Source organism: Thermobia domestica, chromosome 5, assembly GCF_964235325.1.
Source record: "Thermobia domestica chromosome 5, izTheDome1.hap1.1, whole genome shotgun sequence".
Lineage (NCBI taxonomy): Eukaryota > Metazoa > Arthropoda > Insecta > Zygentoma > Lepismatidae > Thermobia > Thermobia domestica.
The window spans coordinates 21,979,310-21,998,606 of NC_137458.1; the positions used below are offsets into that span (position 1 = coordinate 21,979,310).

Consider the following 19,297-nt stretch of genomic DNA (forward strand, 5'->3'; position numbering starts at 1 on the left):
TGAACATCCATTAAATTATTAATCAACATTTTGAACTTGAAATTAGTACATGAATGCATATTTGAGATTCCAATTTTGGTTCCATTCCCGACGTTGTTCATAACGAATCATGTACACATTTAATATGATTTCTTAGGAAATCACTTGTTAATTATTATTACGTTACCTTCATATAAATAATAACTTGTATGGCATATGAGACATAAGTACTTTTTAATATGTGACATTAACCATGTGCCAAATAGTATGTAAGTTTTGTTTGGAATAGTTCATCTTCTCAATTGAGAAGTGTATTTCCAAAACATGCTAAATCCGTTTGGTAGAATTTTTCGGAAGGGGCAAAAACTATATCTTTTTACATTAAAACACTATCACAATGATGATAAAAAAAAAAAAAAAAAAAAAAAAAAAAAGACTTTAGAAAGAGAATTATGCTGGCAAAATTTTAAACCTGTCAGAGATCTAGAAGTTAACCCCTTGCACTGAAATGACGAGTCTTGCTCGTCATGGCCTCCCGGTGCCAAATCGCACAATGACGAGCTACATTTGTCATAAAATTTAAACTATTGTAGCATTACGTAGGGTTACTATATTGATGTTTTAAAAGTTATTTAATGATAAACCGTCTATAATACACTTTTATAACTTATACTTCAATTATCAGAATATAAATAAAGGGTAAGGGAAAAAAAACAGAAATGTCCATGTGCTTGCTTTATCGGGTGCTTTGTCTTATCTGTTGGTGACTGTTAGTACTATTTGATTGTATATGCCATGCATGCGTACATGTAGAGATGTCCATGTAAAAAGAGGCAAAAGATTTAATAACCCCATTCTTTTTACGCGGTTTTCAATATTAAATCGCCGTTTTCTCAAAAATGCAGTTTTGTGACATTCCTTCTTTTTTTCCCTTTAATGGTAGTGGAACGGGTTGAGGTAATGAAACAGTTTAGTTCGTGCATAGCATGTTTTGAAAACAATATTTGAGGATATAATATATTTTGACCTAAAGAGGCGAAGTATTGAACTATGACTTTACAAATACCTTAATTCTTTAAACAAAGTTACAAAATGTATGGAATGCATACCAAAACAAAAAATTGTTGTCGCTCAATGTGATTAGCATTTTTCTTTTTTGTGTAGCATATTAACGTACATATCATTTACAGTATTCGGCGAAACAAACAGTACTGAAATCACATCGTTGACATTTATTTATTTGTTGTACAACATAACGAAACATAAGAAAAGTTGTCAAATGGATGCCAACTAAATGTTACTCAACACATATTGTAAATTTACAAGGAATCATTCCTGTACATCATGTGTTCAAGATGTTGAACATTATGTCGCACATATTCTTCATAGCGGTCCTGTAGATCGATGAACATGTTAGTGAACATGGTTTGCTGGAATGACAAAGCAAATGACCGAATCTTTTCTCTTAACTGCGGTAGAAAGTTATCTGTTCGGAAAATTGCTTCCTTCAGCATATCCCGTATGTAGGCATCTGGAGTCATGAGGTGAGGGGAGTGAGAAGGATATGGAAAATCCGTTCCACAGCAAATCAAACGATGTCTAAACTCTTGTGAGCAGAAGGGTAAGTGACTCACTTGCAGTGTGGGCAATAGTTCCGTCTTGCTGCATCCATTGTTGTTATAAGGACAGATTTTTCGTGCGGTAAAAGCAGCACAAATCATGCAAGAGAGGGTCAATAATCAACTGTCGATTGATGTGGCGATTAAAGTACACATGGTTTTTCATCACTGAACCATATGTTACTGATCTGACGAAATCTTCATTTTCATATGCCATAGCTAACACTCCAGAGCAATACAGTAGACGTCCTGCAGTAAGATTCTGCCCCACACGGTATGAGCGGAAATATTGCACGACAGTAAGTACCTCTTCCTCTGTTGTGAGTAACATTATCTTCGCACCAACTGCACACTACGCTAGTTCACCCACACACAACTTAGCACACATGTGGCACTCACAGCTCATACCACATAGCATCTGAGCGCCACCCGTACGCGAATTTCAGTACTGTTTGTTTTGCCGCATACTGTAAATAAGAATTATTAAGAAAATTTCCTTTACATGAACGCTCCGTCACATAATATTCTAAAACAAGTTTTGTAATATAAGTTCTTTCAGGTGTTTAATAAATGTCATTCTACGCACTTCCGTGCGTTAATCTTCTTCAATATAGAAATCAACATTGTCTTCTGGATTCAGATTTCAAAATTTAAGACAGTCCTTGTAGTAGTTCATTGTGTCCCACGCAAGACCCATTTCTTGTAACAAATTCTTTACATCTCTAACTTTGTCTTCTCTTGCATGTGTGGTGCATCTAACTGGTTTCAAATCAAGAGATGATTTCATATAATTCTGTTTCAAAATTCTATTTATGAGTATTTGCGATAGAATACAAAGGTTTGAAGCTAATTACATTCTGTGATGGATCATCCAACGACAGTACTTTTGCATTTGTGATGTTGAAACCTTGTTACTCTTCAGAACTTTATGTGCACAATCTTTCCATTGTTGTACCATTACGGTTTTCCCAACAATATGAAGGGTACCGATTTCTGATAAAACTTTATCAGATTCTGCAGGCTGCAAACTTGCCCGAATGCCCTATCAGCAGGTATATAAGAACAACCCCGCATCGGAAAGTACCATTCAAACTGTAACTTTTTTTTTATTATTATTATTTTTTATTTTTTTTTATTTACAGAAGCGCATCAACATTAATAATATTGCGTAGTTCTTGTTTCGACCTGTGCACGAATCGGAGAAGAATCGCAGACCTGTAATTCCTTCCAAAATAATTGGAGTGAGCACTCTGTTAAGAAAATGTGACAAACATGATACAATTTCATTGCAGCCACGTCCATATTCGGTTTCCAGTCATCAAAAAAAAAAAAAAGCGAGCCATCCTTATCACGCAAAACACTCCGAAGATGTAGTACCACAGCTGTCGTGAGTACAGTAATTAGCTCGTCTCATTGACATCTTCGGAAGAAGTTGATTTTGCATTAAATCGAAATTTACGGTAATTGTATTATCTAGCCTATGATTGAATTCTTGAAAACAACGCTTTGCTCTAGCTCTATACACCATATACCTGACTAAAAGTTTCTTTCTGTCATCCTCACTAGCATACATTTTATGTCGTGAAATTGGATATAGCATATTTTGCAAATAAATTATTTTCGTAGTTAGCATGTTTTGGCACTAAAGTGATATTTCAAACAGACTTTGCCACAGAAAATAATGTTTTGAAAAAAAAAAAGAAAACGTAAAAGGTTTCATAGTATAGTCTTCCATATTCAATTCAAAAACGGACATTTTTGGATTTAGCATGTTCTGGAAATACACTCCTCAATTTGTGACATGATATGACGAGTTGTTTCGCTTGAGTTTACTTTTGGCATTTACAAAATACCTTTCACAATATACAGACTGATCAAAAATTCCTATTATAACTTCTAAGGCTTAGAGTGGGTACGTAATAGAGTATATTTTAAATAGGAACTCATGTCCGGAGACATACTGTTTGTCTGCTACACAGAAAACGAAAGCAGTGCTAACCTGAAAAGTACATGTTGCACATTTGTATAGTATATGGACTTCGTGTTGCAAAGGGCGGAGAAGTGACGTCATGGGATGTGAATTACCTAAGGTTACATATTTAACCCTCCTGGCTGCGCGCGCCCTTGTTAGTTGCGCATGCAAGTCAGTGTGGAACATTCAACATTAAATATGGCTTCAGTATGCTGCTTCTCCATTGTTCTTTGCACGCGTGCTGTCCGTGACCATTCCAATCAACGTTTCGAGGCAGATAAATGAACTGACGAGTCCAATTTTATGATCTGCACGCTCACCTGATTTAACTCCATTCGATTTTTGTTGTTGAAGAGTCTAATTTAGAAGACCTCCATTGAGTCAGAGGGGTATATTCTTGCACTTGCAATGGCCGTAGCAAAAGCTATTCAACATGCATCGCTATTATAATATGTGCATCGACGTTGGTGGTCGAGTCATTTGTGTAGGTGGGCCCAAACGCAATTTTTAACATAGGCATCGACAGTACTTTTTCTTAGCGGACGCGTGTGATATTCACATTTGTTTTGCTGTTGTGTTTCGTGTAGCATGCAATCATATGTTTCTGGACATGAATACCTATTCAAAATGTACTCTATTTTGTACCCACTACAAGCGGTAGAAGTCTATAATACGAATTTTCTATATACCTGTATACACTATTCATAAACATTTACACCAAAGAATATAAACATTAGCGAATTTACGCCATTTAGAATATTCAGTTTTCACACCTAGTTTATTATGATGGCCCAAACTGTTTATTTTCATTTGTTTATTTAAAGAAGAATACAACAGACTCCTGCCCAACTACAGTATTCTATGTTCCAGTAATAATATTCATGATATTATCTGTTTAATACAACGAAGTAACACAATATTTCGTATTTAGACTATTCATATACGTTATTAGTATATAAAATATACACAAGGTACTTATTATAACATGTCTAAACATAATTTATAAAGTTGTATTTTTAATTTATTCTTTTGCCATTAAGAATATCTATTGTCGATCCAAAGTAGTGAACCCTATTGCAAGAATCACATATCTACCATGTAGGAGAGTTGTTTAAGATATTTGCTTTAGCTTTACTGCAAAAGAACTAGGGGTGGGCACAAAAACCGGTTTTTAGGTTTTGGTTTTTAGAAAAGCCGGTTATCGTTTTTCTCCAAAACCGGTTCGGTTTTTCACCGGATCAGGTTTCGGGTTTCTTCAAAACCGGTTCCTTTTTTTTTTTTTTTTTTCAAAAAATTGTTCTATTTCTGACTAGGATAGTGTTTCGTTGTTCTCCGGAAACCGATTCTGTTCCCACAGAAATAGTTTTATGTGTTTTCCAAAAGTTTTCACCGAAACCAGTTTTCAGCGGAAAAATGAGACATTTTTTAAAAGCATAACCTACTTTGCTAATAGTAACTTAAAGTTACATAAGTTATGTACTCTATATACATAAGTTGTGAAAAGACAAATCTTTTCGTCCTAGATTTTAGCGATTCCCGACTCGGAAATTTTCAAGCAGCTCCAAAAACTGTCAAATACGGACATTTTCCTATTTCATGCCTTGAACGATACGGACACGGACCCAAAATTACAAACAGTCTGTACAAAATACGGACGTATGGCAACTCTATTCATTACTAAAACTTCACTTGCCATCATTGTCGATTCTTGGACTTTTGTCTTTTTAGGAATTCCCAAAAATTGGCAAGGTTACTTATTATGTTACATCAACTCAAGACATAACGTCACAATAAGCTTGAAATATATCTTTTCTTAATTAGTTTACGGAGTCTAACAAATTCGTTATAATGATAATGTTAGTTGTAATTACAAACTTTTCGCGTAAATTTTTTGAAGTGATATATTTTAGATGTAAGTTCGTTATGATATTTTTAGTTTAGCAGCACGAGAAATTAAGTGAAAAGAAAAGTGTGTTTTGTGTTTATCTTATTTTCCCAAATTTCTCGTGTTTAGGTGCATTACTCACTTAGACAAGTATTATTTTTTAATCCTATATACGAGGGTTATTGCAAAAGTCGCGGCAACTACTTTTTTCTCGAAAATGTTAACTAAACATTACATGTGCGAAGATGGATGAACACACACACCACCATAAAGATATAGAAAAAAAAAAATCGTTTCAAACGTGTTTTTATTGTCAATTCCAACAGTACATAAATAGTACAGGGCAGGAACACGTAGCTGTGACATCTTACGGTCCCTCGAAGTAGTCTTCCAAAGAATCTATCACACACTGCCAACGCTGTGGAAGACGCAGAATACCCCTGGCTTCACGATGAGCAAATCTTCGGATCTCGTGCGTCACTGCTGTGGAAATGTCTTCACGTGTTCAAAAGTGTCTTCCGCGCAATGGCTCTTTCTCAATACCAGCATGGCGGTGTAATTTCTGTAGCGTCTATCATCTGTCTTTCTCCATGCATTATGCGATCAGGGTATTACCTGACCAGGATATTAGTGCGGTTTTTCGTGGAGGGCGCCAGTGTAGTGTTTACATCAGTTTCTAGGTAAGCGCGGTGGGACAGGGGAACGGAGAGCGTCACTCTGCAATGTATCCAACGATTTTCAAAAGTTGCAGTTTACAAGTTATAAGTAGCCTAATCTGTTTCGCTTAATAAAGAACTCCATAAATTATATAGTTGTTATTGAATGCAGTAATGGTTATTCCTGCAGTAATGCAGATGTATTGTGGATAATGGCATATACATGGAAATTAACAATTTAAGAACAAGATAGCATACAAGTGAGTTTCTACCGTGTATTAAGCAGATTATATAAAAAAAATGATTACGTATTATTTGATTTCATTATAAAACAGTAGAAACCTGTAAAACTCAGTAATAAGATGTAATGACTAAAATATTAATTATGGGTTGGTAGCTTAGATACTTGCGCAATATCTTGTAACTGTAAGTTTAAATCAAGTTAAGGCTCGCGATGCTTGTATTAGTTTTAATGTAGGTCTATCGATTGACAACTAAATTATTTTCTTGAGTTGTAGCCAAGAAAGAATTCCGATACGTTTCCACTCGAGAACTGTGGAAGTTCTCTCCGTTGGTCTATTGGCTAGCGCATGTGTCTTTGTTGTACGTGGTTCTGTGAGAGCCCAACAATTACTTTTACAATGTTTCACTTTCATTAATCATCTGTCTCCTCTAGCATAAAGAGCATAATCATGGGACGTTAAACTAAAGAAATTTCATTTCATTGTTTCGATTAATGTGAACCCTTTGGGGGAAAAAGAAGTGAAGAATAAATTTTCCTTAATTTTTTAAAGGGCTACGGGATTGGATAGCTTGTCTTTCGGGATTGCCTTGTAAAATCTGATTACAATGTATCTTTCTTTTAGGATTATAATCGTAATCCAGCCTTTTGGTAAATGTGAAATAAAAGTATCGATAAAACATCAGCGTATGGGTAATGTAAGCATAAATATCATTGGTTCAATACACAATAAATTTACAACTTTTATTTATGAGTATAGAAATTCCCTTTGAATTCCCTCTGAATTTCTTTCAGACCCTAGGTCTCTTGTGACAAAGAATTAATTCTATTATCTGTTTTCATACACAATATAATTTTGAAACTTGGGAGCCTAGTGTTGTCTTTGTGTCTGTAATACATAATCATTTGTCGATTGACTTCAGAAGACTGAGTTTAGCCCGTGAGCATAAGTTGCATATAGTTCAAACATATCAGATGTACGGTCTTGTTTAACAAATCCTGTGTGCACATATGAAATTCAAAGACAAAGGTAATTAATCGTCTTTAAACAGCTGTATTTTTATTTCAAGGTAAGTACTAAAATGTGCTACGTAGATTTCCGGCCAATTGTTTCATCGCCGGTATCTTTGAGCAATGAGATAGGAGTGGAAGACAAACTTCGTTCTTCTAACTTGATATTTTGAAAAACTTACGCAAGCGGTTTTGTTTCTTAAATACATATCTATTCACTCTAATCAATTTCAAAAATACCATTAACTTTATAATAACATAATGAATGTAAGAGTTACCCTGAAAATGTATTTCTTTTTTAATATGAAATTCATTTTTTCTTAATTTCACGAGCTATAAGAAATCAATTGACAGGCTCCCCACTTTAAATTTTAATCGCTCCCCTACCGCCTCAATGTAACATTGGGTTTATTTCTTTTAAATATTTTTTTTCTAAATATGGTAGAAATACTGGATTTTTAAATTACCAAACCATGCTAAATAATGACAGGTTAGATATCAGAGAAAGTTATCTTTATCTACCCTCTTAATTAGGGGCGGATCCAAATCTCCTTCGGAGGCGGTTAGATTATCAGTTTCTCTCTCACCAGTCTTTTGCAGCACATCCGAAAATGATCTCAATGCAAATTTGTTACTGAAGGTACTGTCAATCGATCGATCACATGGTCCAAATTGGTAGCAATTTCGAAGACGCCTTATCTCAAAACTACACAATAGAACTTGCTTTAAACAATGAAAGCGCAGTTGCCAAAGTATAACTTTGATTCACAAAGATGAACTTCGAGGTTTCGTTAACAGATGAATTAGGAATTCCTTACACTCTAATGCTACGAAGTTCTTAGTGTTTCTTTGTACAACACTGAGGTTAGTTTATTCGCAAGTTATTGTCATATTAATATGGAGGATGTATGTACTTTTTTTTTTTGCAGTCCCTTAAAATGTTCTGAAAATAACTTCCATAACTTTTGAAATTGTGTTTGTCTTAACTTGAACATATGCGTGAAGTGGTTTATTATGAACAGGGCAAAAACAACTGTAATAGATTAATTACAAGTGATCCGGTTAGAAACACTGTTGTTTGTATTTTAGTTCCAAAATCGGCCGCCCGCACTCGTTCGCTGGTGGACTAATACGAGTACAGTCCGTACTTACACTGACAGGCTGCCCGGATCGGTGTATGCCGGCTGTTGTAGCTCTGCCACGCCAAAATGCGTCTACCCACTGAGCAATCATTCTGTACAGTAAAGCAGTATTTCCTAACGCTTCTACAAGCTCCTCGTGGCATTGTCGCGCATTCTTTCCATGGAGAACTGCAATCTTCACGCAAGAGTGCTGTTCAAGTCGGGTAACATCCATCCTGAATGGCTGCTCAACACACACTATGGTCTCTCTTCACGCTTCTTTCTCCTGGAAAGGACTGTCATCTAGCGTCACGTCACGTTACTGTGTCATGATGACCTGCCATCTTGTGGAGTCTTGGGGATACTCCTGATGCCATGAAATGCGCGTAGTTTGTAATGTACTATTGTATACTGTTGCAATTGACAACGAAAGATGTGTAAAACTACAATTATCTTCGTATTTTTTCTCATGCTATATCTTTATGGTGGTGTGTGTGTTCATCCGTCTCCCTACATATCAACTAACCTTCCAGTTGCATATTTCAGAATTTTTTACCATGACTTTTGCAGTGATTCTCGTATTTAAATAAATTTTTGTTTTTGAACTTGTGTCTTTAGTATACTTTTCCTTGATTACTTATTTCGTTACTGTGGACTTTAATAGAAATTTTTGTGTCATTAGTTCCAGAATCTAAACCTGTAGAAGCCCCAGTTTCACGAGGAATAGTGAACAAGGTCTTTGGCGCTGTCAGTTCTACAATGAAGTATGGAAACTCAGTGTTGGACGCCGTCACGAAGAAAACTGGCGTCACAGCAAGTTTACCTGTCAGAGCTCTCTACTATGGTCAAACACCAAGCTGACTGTTACTCGTCTAAGGGTTTGTAGTTATTTATAGTTAAATAAAGAGGTATATATATATATACATAAATCTTGGGATATTTTTGTAATACTGCAACAACAAAAGAAAGTGTATACTCAGTGTGGAAAAGAGACTTATTGTGAAAAACTTATACTAAATGCGTAATAGGTGATGATTCCTATGTTGTGGATGGATGTGTGTTTGTAAATGGAATACTTGTAAAATTGAGGAGTTTGTTTCTGGGGGAAGTACTATCGTGTTTTGCTCTGTGTGTAATGTCCATAATTGTAGGAAAAACAGTGTGTAATAAGTGTCGGAATTTGTTTTCTTACAGAGTGTGAAAGTGTTTTGTGAACTTAAGTTAGTATGCTTGTCCAAGTGTGTGTTACATACAGGAAGGTCCATATTTATGTACTTTACGCCCCTGAGCCCAGGAAAACTTTGCGTCCCATCGTCCTTATCTGTTGATATTCATGAAGTATAGATCTAAACTATATGACCGCGTCTGCATACATTCAGCCACCAGCAACAGGGCGGGGCGTATAGAACCAAATGCAAATTACGATGAGAGCCACTGGGCAATAGCCTCAGCTTCCTTTAGCGCCAGTAACGTCGTAACAAGAAAACTCGGTTGCGATGTGGTTCCAACATTGTGTTGAAAATAGATCTCCCGTAAATTTCTCTTTCGTTGACATACCATACTTCGTAAATTTCGCATACCATATAGTCTATTATTTTAGTATGCCGCCTTTGAAAATTTGTCACCCTGGGCCCGAGCTCCTGTGACCTGTGCGTAAATACGGGCCTGCATATAGTAACTTGTAATAATTTTTGTGAAGTTTTCTACGTCCAAGTGAAAACCCCATGAAGTGAGTTAGAATAGGGTCTACTTTTTCCTTATTATTTCTAACAGTTAAAGACAGTGTTCATAGCACATAAGAGAAACAAGGAAACATGGTCATGATAGTTGATGTTTCCGAAGTATTTTGACTTTAATAAGTATATAGTCTAGATTTAAAAATAAAAATTGAACACCCGTTTCTGTAAGCTTTCTTGTAGGTACAATTGCAGCAGACACAGGCGTGTACTCTTCTTCTGTTTGGAAACTTCTAGATTAGCCAAGATTAGCCTAGTATATTTCTTCAAATGCTAGTAGAGAATGTGTGAAATGAAAGCATATTAAAAGTTGATGTACGTTACAGTATATTAAACGTAAATTTGTACGTAGCATTGCGCCATGTTTTTATTACTCTGGATACTGTATCCAGTGCTGTAGTCCTAAAATTTTCAGAGTATATGCGCTGATTTGTGATCATGTATCATTGTCATAAGATACATTGAAGGCATTTTTTAATGAACAATGTAAATAGTATGTATTAATTAATTTAATATAAAGAATACGTTACTGTTTTATAGCCTAACGCATTTCATTCTATTTTCTTGATGACAGCGTTAATAACATATGTAAATGGGTAGGTACGGAAAAGGAACCCACCCACTCCGAGAAGGAACAGAAAAAATCGCCCCGGATTTTTTTTTTTTTTCATGACTCATACATTTGATCACCTGCTAAAAATATAAGAGAGAAGAGGTGATATAGTCACTTTATAATTGGAGTCATGGCCCGATTAAATAAATAAATAAACGAAACAATACACTTTGAAGCAGAAGGTACACTCTCATGACTAAGATTTAGCATAAGGTATACGGCGTGTGCCGTCGTGTACCCTCGACTACAGCCCTGACTGTATCGATATTTACTTACAACGAAACAGTTCTTACCGCATATTAGTTGAAGCAAATATAAGATAAAAAGAGCAATAATTTGCATCTAATCAGCACCAATGAAGATCTCAGTAATTATCTAAATTATCTCCCGTTTAACGAAAGCATCGCGCATATGTAAGTACAACTTCAGACAATATGCTAACACACTCATTAGTTTTTCTTTAAAGTCATTTAACTTACTTTAAATTTTAATTAATGGAAATTCCTTGTACTTCCAAGCTTTTGGCTCATCTTTTGACCCCTATTCACGAAGGATCAAAATAGAAGTAGTTGAACCGTCAACGAACTTTTTCTTTTCCATTGCTCAGACGCGCCTCTTCAGTTTCAGCACCGAAACGGGTTATCATCATTGCAATATCATTCTTCAACCTTTATTTCATCACTCTTTACTTTTTCGAGGACAAGGACAAGGACAGGGGGTTGGGTTTGAAACCACAGCACAAGACATACAACATGAATGAAAATAAATAAATAAAATAAAATTCCTAACTACATTGTAATTATTAACTAACTAATGATTTAAGTCTTAATTTATCTGATTAAACTTATTCTACCCTATAGAAGAATATAGGAACTATAACAGAATGGACTCCCGAAGAAGAACAGTGAACATACGCCTTGTCAATCACTGCTATAACTTGTCAAGTGGTCGTATGATATGCGAAGAACCAACCGGTGGGCTATAGTTGCGAGTTCTTTTGTTCAGGCACGGAAGGTTGCCAACTCAATCAACGACGCAAATAGGCTAGTTGTCGCCCCGGGACAGGAACTCGCCTTACTCCCCCCCCCCCTCTGATTATCCAAACCAAAACGCTCCCCGACTACATCTGCTATTGGCATGACACAGTAATTCTCCCACTCTACTTTTTCTTTACGTGCTAAAGCTTGATTTCAAAACTGATGTACATAATTTTTAGCACAAGATAAAACATCAAACTAATTAGCATTTGATTCCCAAATAATCTAAAAGTAGCATGCTTGACATATCCTTATAGTCTTATCATAATAACTGCAAATCACACTGTTTTTAATTATATCGGGATGTGCATATGTGTAGAATGAATCAACAGTCTGTTGCTTTAGAATAGAATATTTAATTATGACAAACAGTCAAGCTGTTGTCTTGAGTATTATACTCGGACATTTTACAAATCGCTTAAATCAATGTAAGTTAAATGAAAACACAAAAAAAACTTAAAATTTAACTCGGCGGGCTATTTTGGCTACAAAAGTTTTTACAGTGTCTTCAAAAGATAGCTTTGAAGCTAATTTATTTTCTACGGATATTATCCTAAGGTTGGTAGGTCCTTGTTGTTCTGTTAAGTTTCTGAGGTATTTTTTAATGATTTTTAGTTCGCTAAAAGTCCTTTCCTTGCCTTATAGTGAAAATAAATATTTGCCTAGTCCCCCCCCCCCCCCAATACGGCGCTCAGGGCACAAGCCCCGTTTGCTCCCCTTTAGTTATGTCACTGAACTTAATCTGTAAGAAACACACAACTTGATCCCGCCAGTTCACAGCGTGCCGCACTACAATTTATCGTGTAACCAGCAGCAATTAACAAGGTATATCTTCATAATTTATGCGTTTATGTTTCGGCTCTACCCTAGATCTCTGTTAATGAAAGTCAAAGAATTGCAAAGAATTATTAAAAAATCAGAATTTCAAGTGAAATGAGTAGTAGTTAGAAATTTATACTAAACTATAAAGATATGCGGAACTTGCAGTCCTTGTCATTGTACATTATAGTTTTCAAAAATTAAGGTAGCATGTTTGCTTTTCGGCCAAACGGTGCTGTTTATACTCGCTCGTTGTGAGCTAATGTCGCGGAAGACAATTAAGAACCTTATTTATTTTAAAACAATGTGATAATTTGTAAATTTAAAAAAAGAACTACTAGTTTTTTTTTTACAACTGTTATCTTACGGAACATAATGGTTTCACAGAGAGAATCTATCTCAATACAAGTAGAGTTTTCTATTACTTTATTCGCAGTTTTTCGCGTTATTTGTTTGTAACTGTTGTGTATGGGATACTACGTTTATGAGAAAGGTTCGCACTGTGGAACCGAAATATTCCGTAATATATGAATCAGTTTATTGGCTGCTAGTGGTATTTAGTGGAATTGTAATCTTGGAAACTAGGCTAAGAAGTAAAGTAAGAAAGAAAGAAAGAAAGAAAGAAAGAAAGAAAAAAAAAGCGATGAAACTTTATATATACACACACTTATGACATATCGTCTAAGTAACAAGACATCTTGCTCGCAAACCTCTTTTCTAAGCTGTAATATGTCTAATTTAGTTTTAAGTGTTCCTTGCGTTTTTTTTTTTTTTTTTTCGCAAACTACAGGGTGGCCAAAATGTCTTTTTACATCTGCATTTATTTTATTTCATATCTACGTTAATAATACTTACATCCTATCCATCACTTGCGAAATATTTTCGTTCTTGTGCTTCTGCTTATGGACCTACATACTTGCCACTAAACACTACTCCAAAGTGAAGTTACTGATATCTACCATTATTGTTTACCACACGGAAAGGCAAGACAAGGAGCTGGTCAACGCACAGACTTTATTTTCCTCTCTTCGCGGGCAATCACGTAACAATTCACATGAGAAGCACTGTTGCCGCATAAATGAACAGAGTGGAAGGTTCAAATCTTAAATATCTCAACATCTTACATTGTTTCATACATTTAATTCGGGTGTTAAAAGACTTACTGGCCATCTTGTATTATTATTTACATGTATAATGCAAAATTAGAATGTACATTATTCTACATGGATACATAGCATTCACACACACTGTTCATAAACAGAAGATTTTCCCTTCGACACAATCACTTAAAAATTTGTGAAAACAGGTTTACCTATTATATATCGCATTTAATATTTTATATGAATGCCTACTAAAAAGAATGTATGTTGTTAATTTATAAAGTATTGTCCTTCGTAAGAATAAAGAAAGGAAGGAATGCAGTTTTGTGCAAGAGGTCAAAAGTCAGTAAGATACTTGTTTTAATAAATATTGTAAGCATTTTTCTTTTTAAACTATACTGTTAAATTTTATATTAGTAATTATTAGAAAACTGGAATATGCTGAAACATTAAACTATCCCTAGCTTATTCTTCTGTATTAACACAGGGGTTCAATATAATGAAAGCTATATAATGTACCAAATAATCCCTTTTAAGAAATAGTTTCGGTAAAGTTGAATACACTAAAATTTTCAGTGGTGTACTGCAAACGTCCTCAGTAGTAAGGAATTTAGTTTGGATTATAATTAATAGAAACATGACCGTGTGCCTACAAATTACCTCACTTGCTTCAAATTCTGATTCCTAAAAAATCCTTACATTTCCAAGTTCTCGACTCTCCCATGGAGCCATGTTCGCGGAGCATAATAAAAATAGTAATAAAAGGAATGAAAATACAACAGATCGGCGTCAACAATGAATAATCAAATACAACAAAGACAGATTCATTCAACGTAACATTAAGAAGACAAAAAAAAAAAAAACTCTAAAAGATAGAAAAAAGAACTTTAAAAAATCCCTAAACAAGATGATGTAAGAAAAAGATGTTTTTTGGGTAAATCTCTGATGCCATTTTAGACTCGCAAATATATAACGTGTTCGAGAGAGAGAGAGAGAAAAAGATGTCTGGTCAGTCTTAATATACTTCCAGAAAAATTTCTTTTCATTAAATGATTGATATTTACGGTATTTGTCGTCAGCGAAGCTATATATTACGAGTTGTACAGGTTAAATTAATTGATTGGTATTTACGTCCCTTGTCAGCAGTGAAGCTATATACGATGAGAGCTACAGTTTAAATTGCTCGATTAGTATTTACGTCCTTTGTCATCAGTAAAGATGTGTAGGAGGAGAGCGACATTATAAATTGATTGATTGGTATTTACATCCTTTGTCAGTAGTGAAGCTGTGTAGAAGGAGAGCTACAATCTAAATTCATTTATTGGTATTTACATCCTTTGTCAGCAGTGAACCTATGTAAGATGAGAGTTAAGTTCAAGTTGGTTAATTGGTATTTATGTCCTTTGTAAACAGTGAAGCTATATAGGATGAGAGCTACAATTTAAATTCATTGATTGGTATTTACCCTTTATCAGCAGTGAAGCTGTGTAGGATTAGAACTACAGTTTAAATTGCTTGATTAGTATTTACGTCCTTTGTGAGCAGCGGAATCTATATAGGACGAGAGCTACAGTGGGGTACAAAATGGGTTTGAATAGAACACTGGTGCTTGGGGCCCCCGGTTCGATCCCAGCTCGCGCCAAGTGAACTTTGTGGTGGACAAACACCGTGTGCGTGAGTTTTCTCGGGGTTCTCCCGTTTTCTCCCACTTTCTTCATTCCACTATTTCATTCATTATTTCATCATCACCGTCTCCTTTAGCCTAACGTGCATAATCGTGGAACGTAAAACTCAAAGATTTCATTTCATTTTTTCTTATAATTCTTATGTACATTGTTTAGTGTAGTCAGTATGATTTCCTCATGTACTGTTGTTGTCCAGTGTTGAACTGCTGTAGGTGGCATAGAACTCGGTGAAACTCAGTATGAAGCTTATTTATGGTCGGTTGTATGGTAATCGATGAAGCTAACAGTTTTATGTTGCCATGTTTCAGGGAATAAGGCAATTTCTTCTGTTTGTAAGTATGCAGATCGTGAATTTTCATTCAGTCCTTTTTTTATCTCTCTCAAAATAAAACAATATATTCTAACACTGCAGAAAAGGTAAGAAAAGGTAACTTTACAACCGTGAAAATGTAACATGACAAAAGAGTACCGTTCTTCTATGCGTGTTAGGTCGAAATAAGCTTTGGAAATTTTGCGATTTTTATTTAGTTTCAGTTTTTTACGAGTTTGTTACTTCAGGAAGCTTCGGACCTCAGGCAACATCGAAGGATATATTGACTGATAGGATGTAGGTAAATTGGAATGGTTGTTGACATCAATTCAGTGACGCTTTGTGGTTTTGTGTACGCGACATTTATGTAAATTGCGTAATGTAGTATTTATGCAATTAGTGTCTTTCTAATTGTTAGATTTACAGATGGGCCAAACAAAAATAAATACACATTCCGGGTTGAAAAGTAACTACTTAAAACTTTATTATTAGATTTAAATAGACATGAAAGCATAAGCGTAAGTTAGGTTTGACGTCTGTGCAATATTTTGGTTAGTGGAATGTTCGCTATTATCATTTAGACGCTTTTGATTTCGGTGAATTACTGAATAAATAAGAACGTTGACTGGAATTTTAATTAGGGATTATTATGCATATTTTAATTTCTATCATGCAACCAAATTTCAGAAAAGTGAGTATAATAACTTATTTTTTCTTTCTTTATTAAATACATCTTACAAACTTATTGTAAGTTGACTACGTTTTATATTGGATATTTTTGGTTAAACCAAAGGTGACCAAATCACAGTTTATTGTATTTAAAAATTAAATAAATAAATGTTATTCAAGTGGAATATTTTTTTAAAAGCAATTGCATATTCTCAATTTTGAAAGGACAGAAACAAAATTTAAAATATAATGACTTTCCTGTTGAGTTGAAGTTATTAGTGTTGTTATTAGCGAATTAAGATACTATTGAGTTACATCGTGCTGGATATGCTATGTACTGGAAGTTACATACTAATATGGAAGGTATGAACTTCATTGATAAAGTTTAAAATAAAAATACGGAAAATAAAAGTTACATGTTTAAATCTACACATCATATACAAAAAGAATACACATTGTAATTTATTTTAACTTCACATGTAGATGTATAGTTATACAGGTTGTTTCAAAACGAATGACCTGATTTTAGAAGTCCATATGTATTGACAAAAACATACTACAAAAATTTGATAAATTGTAAAATACTCACAAAATCTTCAAGTTTTAACTATGCTATTACAAATACTCTGTCTCCACCACCAGCAGCACGAACAACATCTAGACGATAGTTAAATTCCACCAATTCATCGGAAGTGCGAAGCCGACCTGGACTCTTAGGCCCGGCGGACACCTTACGATATACCTGTCAGGTAAACCTCATCGGTATACCGGAAAGGTATACCTGTGTGAACTAGAGCATACACACGCAACATAAACTTGTATATTTTAACATAGCCGAGAAATGGCGAGGAAACAAGACTTCGACGACCAACGCTTCCTATTCAAGGAACTAGCAACAACTCAACAAACCACTGTACAGGTGTGCCGGAGTGACTCACACACACACGCTCAGGTCTACACGCCTGCGCAGATAGTAAGAAGTGAATTTCGATTCTTCTCCAGTCACCTGCACAGGTCGCTACGCCTGTGCTGTTTGGCCTGCAGCGGCGGCACAGACGCTCCGGTTTACCTGTACAGGTAAACCTCATCGGTATACCGGAACGTGTGTGTTGGGCCTTACCTTTGCACAAGCATCCTGTCTCTTCAAATTTTCGATGCCAATGGCGAAAGTTTTTGGGTGCAGGCGGATCAATGCCTAAACGCCGACAAAAAGCACGCTGGACGCTAAATCACTGACTTAGTCTTTGCAAACTGCAGCACACAAAACGCCTTCTGTTGAGCGGACGCCATCTTACTTCTGACTGACTGCAAACTGAGAAGACGCATTGACTGACATCTAACGGCGGTTTTCTAAAACTCTAGGCCACGCCCATTCAAACAACACTCATTTCCTTGCCGGCACGTCCCATGTTCCGTAATTATTAGGGTCAAAAATTAGGTCATTCTTTTTGAAACACCGCGTATATAAATCGGGTAATTGGTGGTTATTATGTTATAATTCGAGTTCATCTTGACAAGGGTACAGTATGTATGGCTGATCGACGGCATATTTATCAATGAATCTCAGTTGTTTAAATGTGGTAATTTATATATTCAGAATGAGTTTAATATTAGCTGGAGGAGTGCCTTATATTTGTTATTATTATTATTGTTATTGTAATGCATGTGGTTAGTGGGCCTTATATAACTGTTTGATATTCTCTATTTTGTATTTATATTATCCGTAATGTAAAATAGTCTACATTAGAAGTGCCATACAATGCAAATCTTGTACAGAGTTTCATTTATTTTGTCAAAATATAACTTTTGCAAATATAATGTTTTGGCTTTTCTTTATTTTTGAAATGATTCTTTCCATTTTAGACTTCCATAAGGCTCGGAAGTCTTACAGAACGGCTTCGTCCGTCTGTTGATATGTATCAGAGCAAACACGGTAAGAGATACCGAGATGCGGTTTTCTGCAATCGATTAACCTTTTCAAGAATATGGTCTCTCTCTTCCGTTAACTCTCTATTCAAACCGGAAGTGGCTCAAATTAGTCATTTCCGGTTTCAGCGTTTATCATCATAGAGCAGGAATGGGAACATCGTTAGAAGCGTTTTTTGATGCAAATTATTAGGTATCTCAAAATAACGTACCATGACTATCCCGAACCACTCTACTAAAACCGGAAGTGGTTCAAATTTAATGTTACTTCCAGTTTCAATACTGATATCCGTAGAGCAAAGACGGTAAAAAATTATCGAGATGCGGTTTCTGCAATCGATACATTGTCCCAAGAATAAGTTCCATCTCAATTAATCCTCTATTCAAACCGAAAGTGGTTTAAATTAACCCATTAGTGAATAAAGTTTGTCAAAAAGTTCTAAAGTATACTTTGGTGATAAATTGTTACTCAGAGATCCAAATTGTAAAAAAATAATGTCCTAGATTACATTATCCTGCTTAAAAGGGGAGAAAGGGGAATACTTGTGTCTATAAAGACCATAATATTACAGAAATAAAGTTCACGTATGATCGTATGTGTTCTTTGATCTTCATATTCAAAGATAATATGGATATACCAAGTAATAACAATAATGACATTTTAAAATTTTACTTACACCGTGCAAGTCACAAATAAAGTGCAGAAATTCATTTGCACTTTTTGTTCTTACATGTTGACAAAAAACATTATTGTCACAGTATGTGACGAATAAAGTTCCCTCGGATTCTAACACTATGTTTGAAATGAATGGACACGTCCAAAATAATTTCCATCTGAATTAACCTTTCACTTAAGAGCGTCCAATATATTGGATGTTATGAACTAGTAGGTTAACCATTTCTGGTTTCAACACTTAT

The 19,297-nt window shown here is 35.2% G+C and overlaps 1 protein-coding gene across 1 annotated transcript in view; it reads left to right on the forward strand.

Annotated features, from left to right (window-relative positions):
- LOC145685788 (epoxide hydrolase 4-like) overlaps positions 1-18,271 on the forward strand; it is a 104,173-nt gene extending 85,902 nt beyond the window's left edge. Inside the window, exon 7 of the mRNA XM_081758318.1 lies at positions 9,167-18,271. Coding sequence (XP_081614444.1) covers positions 9,167-9,345 — 179 coding nt within the window. The 3' untranslated portion in view covers positions 9,346-18,271. The remainder of the gene's footprint in view (positions 1-9,166) is intronic.
- The last annotated feature ends 1,026 nt before the right edge of the window (positions 18,272-19,297 follow it).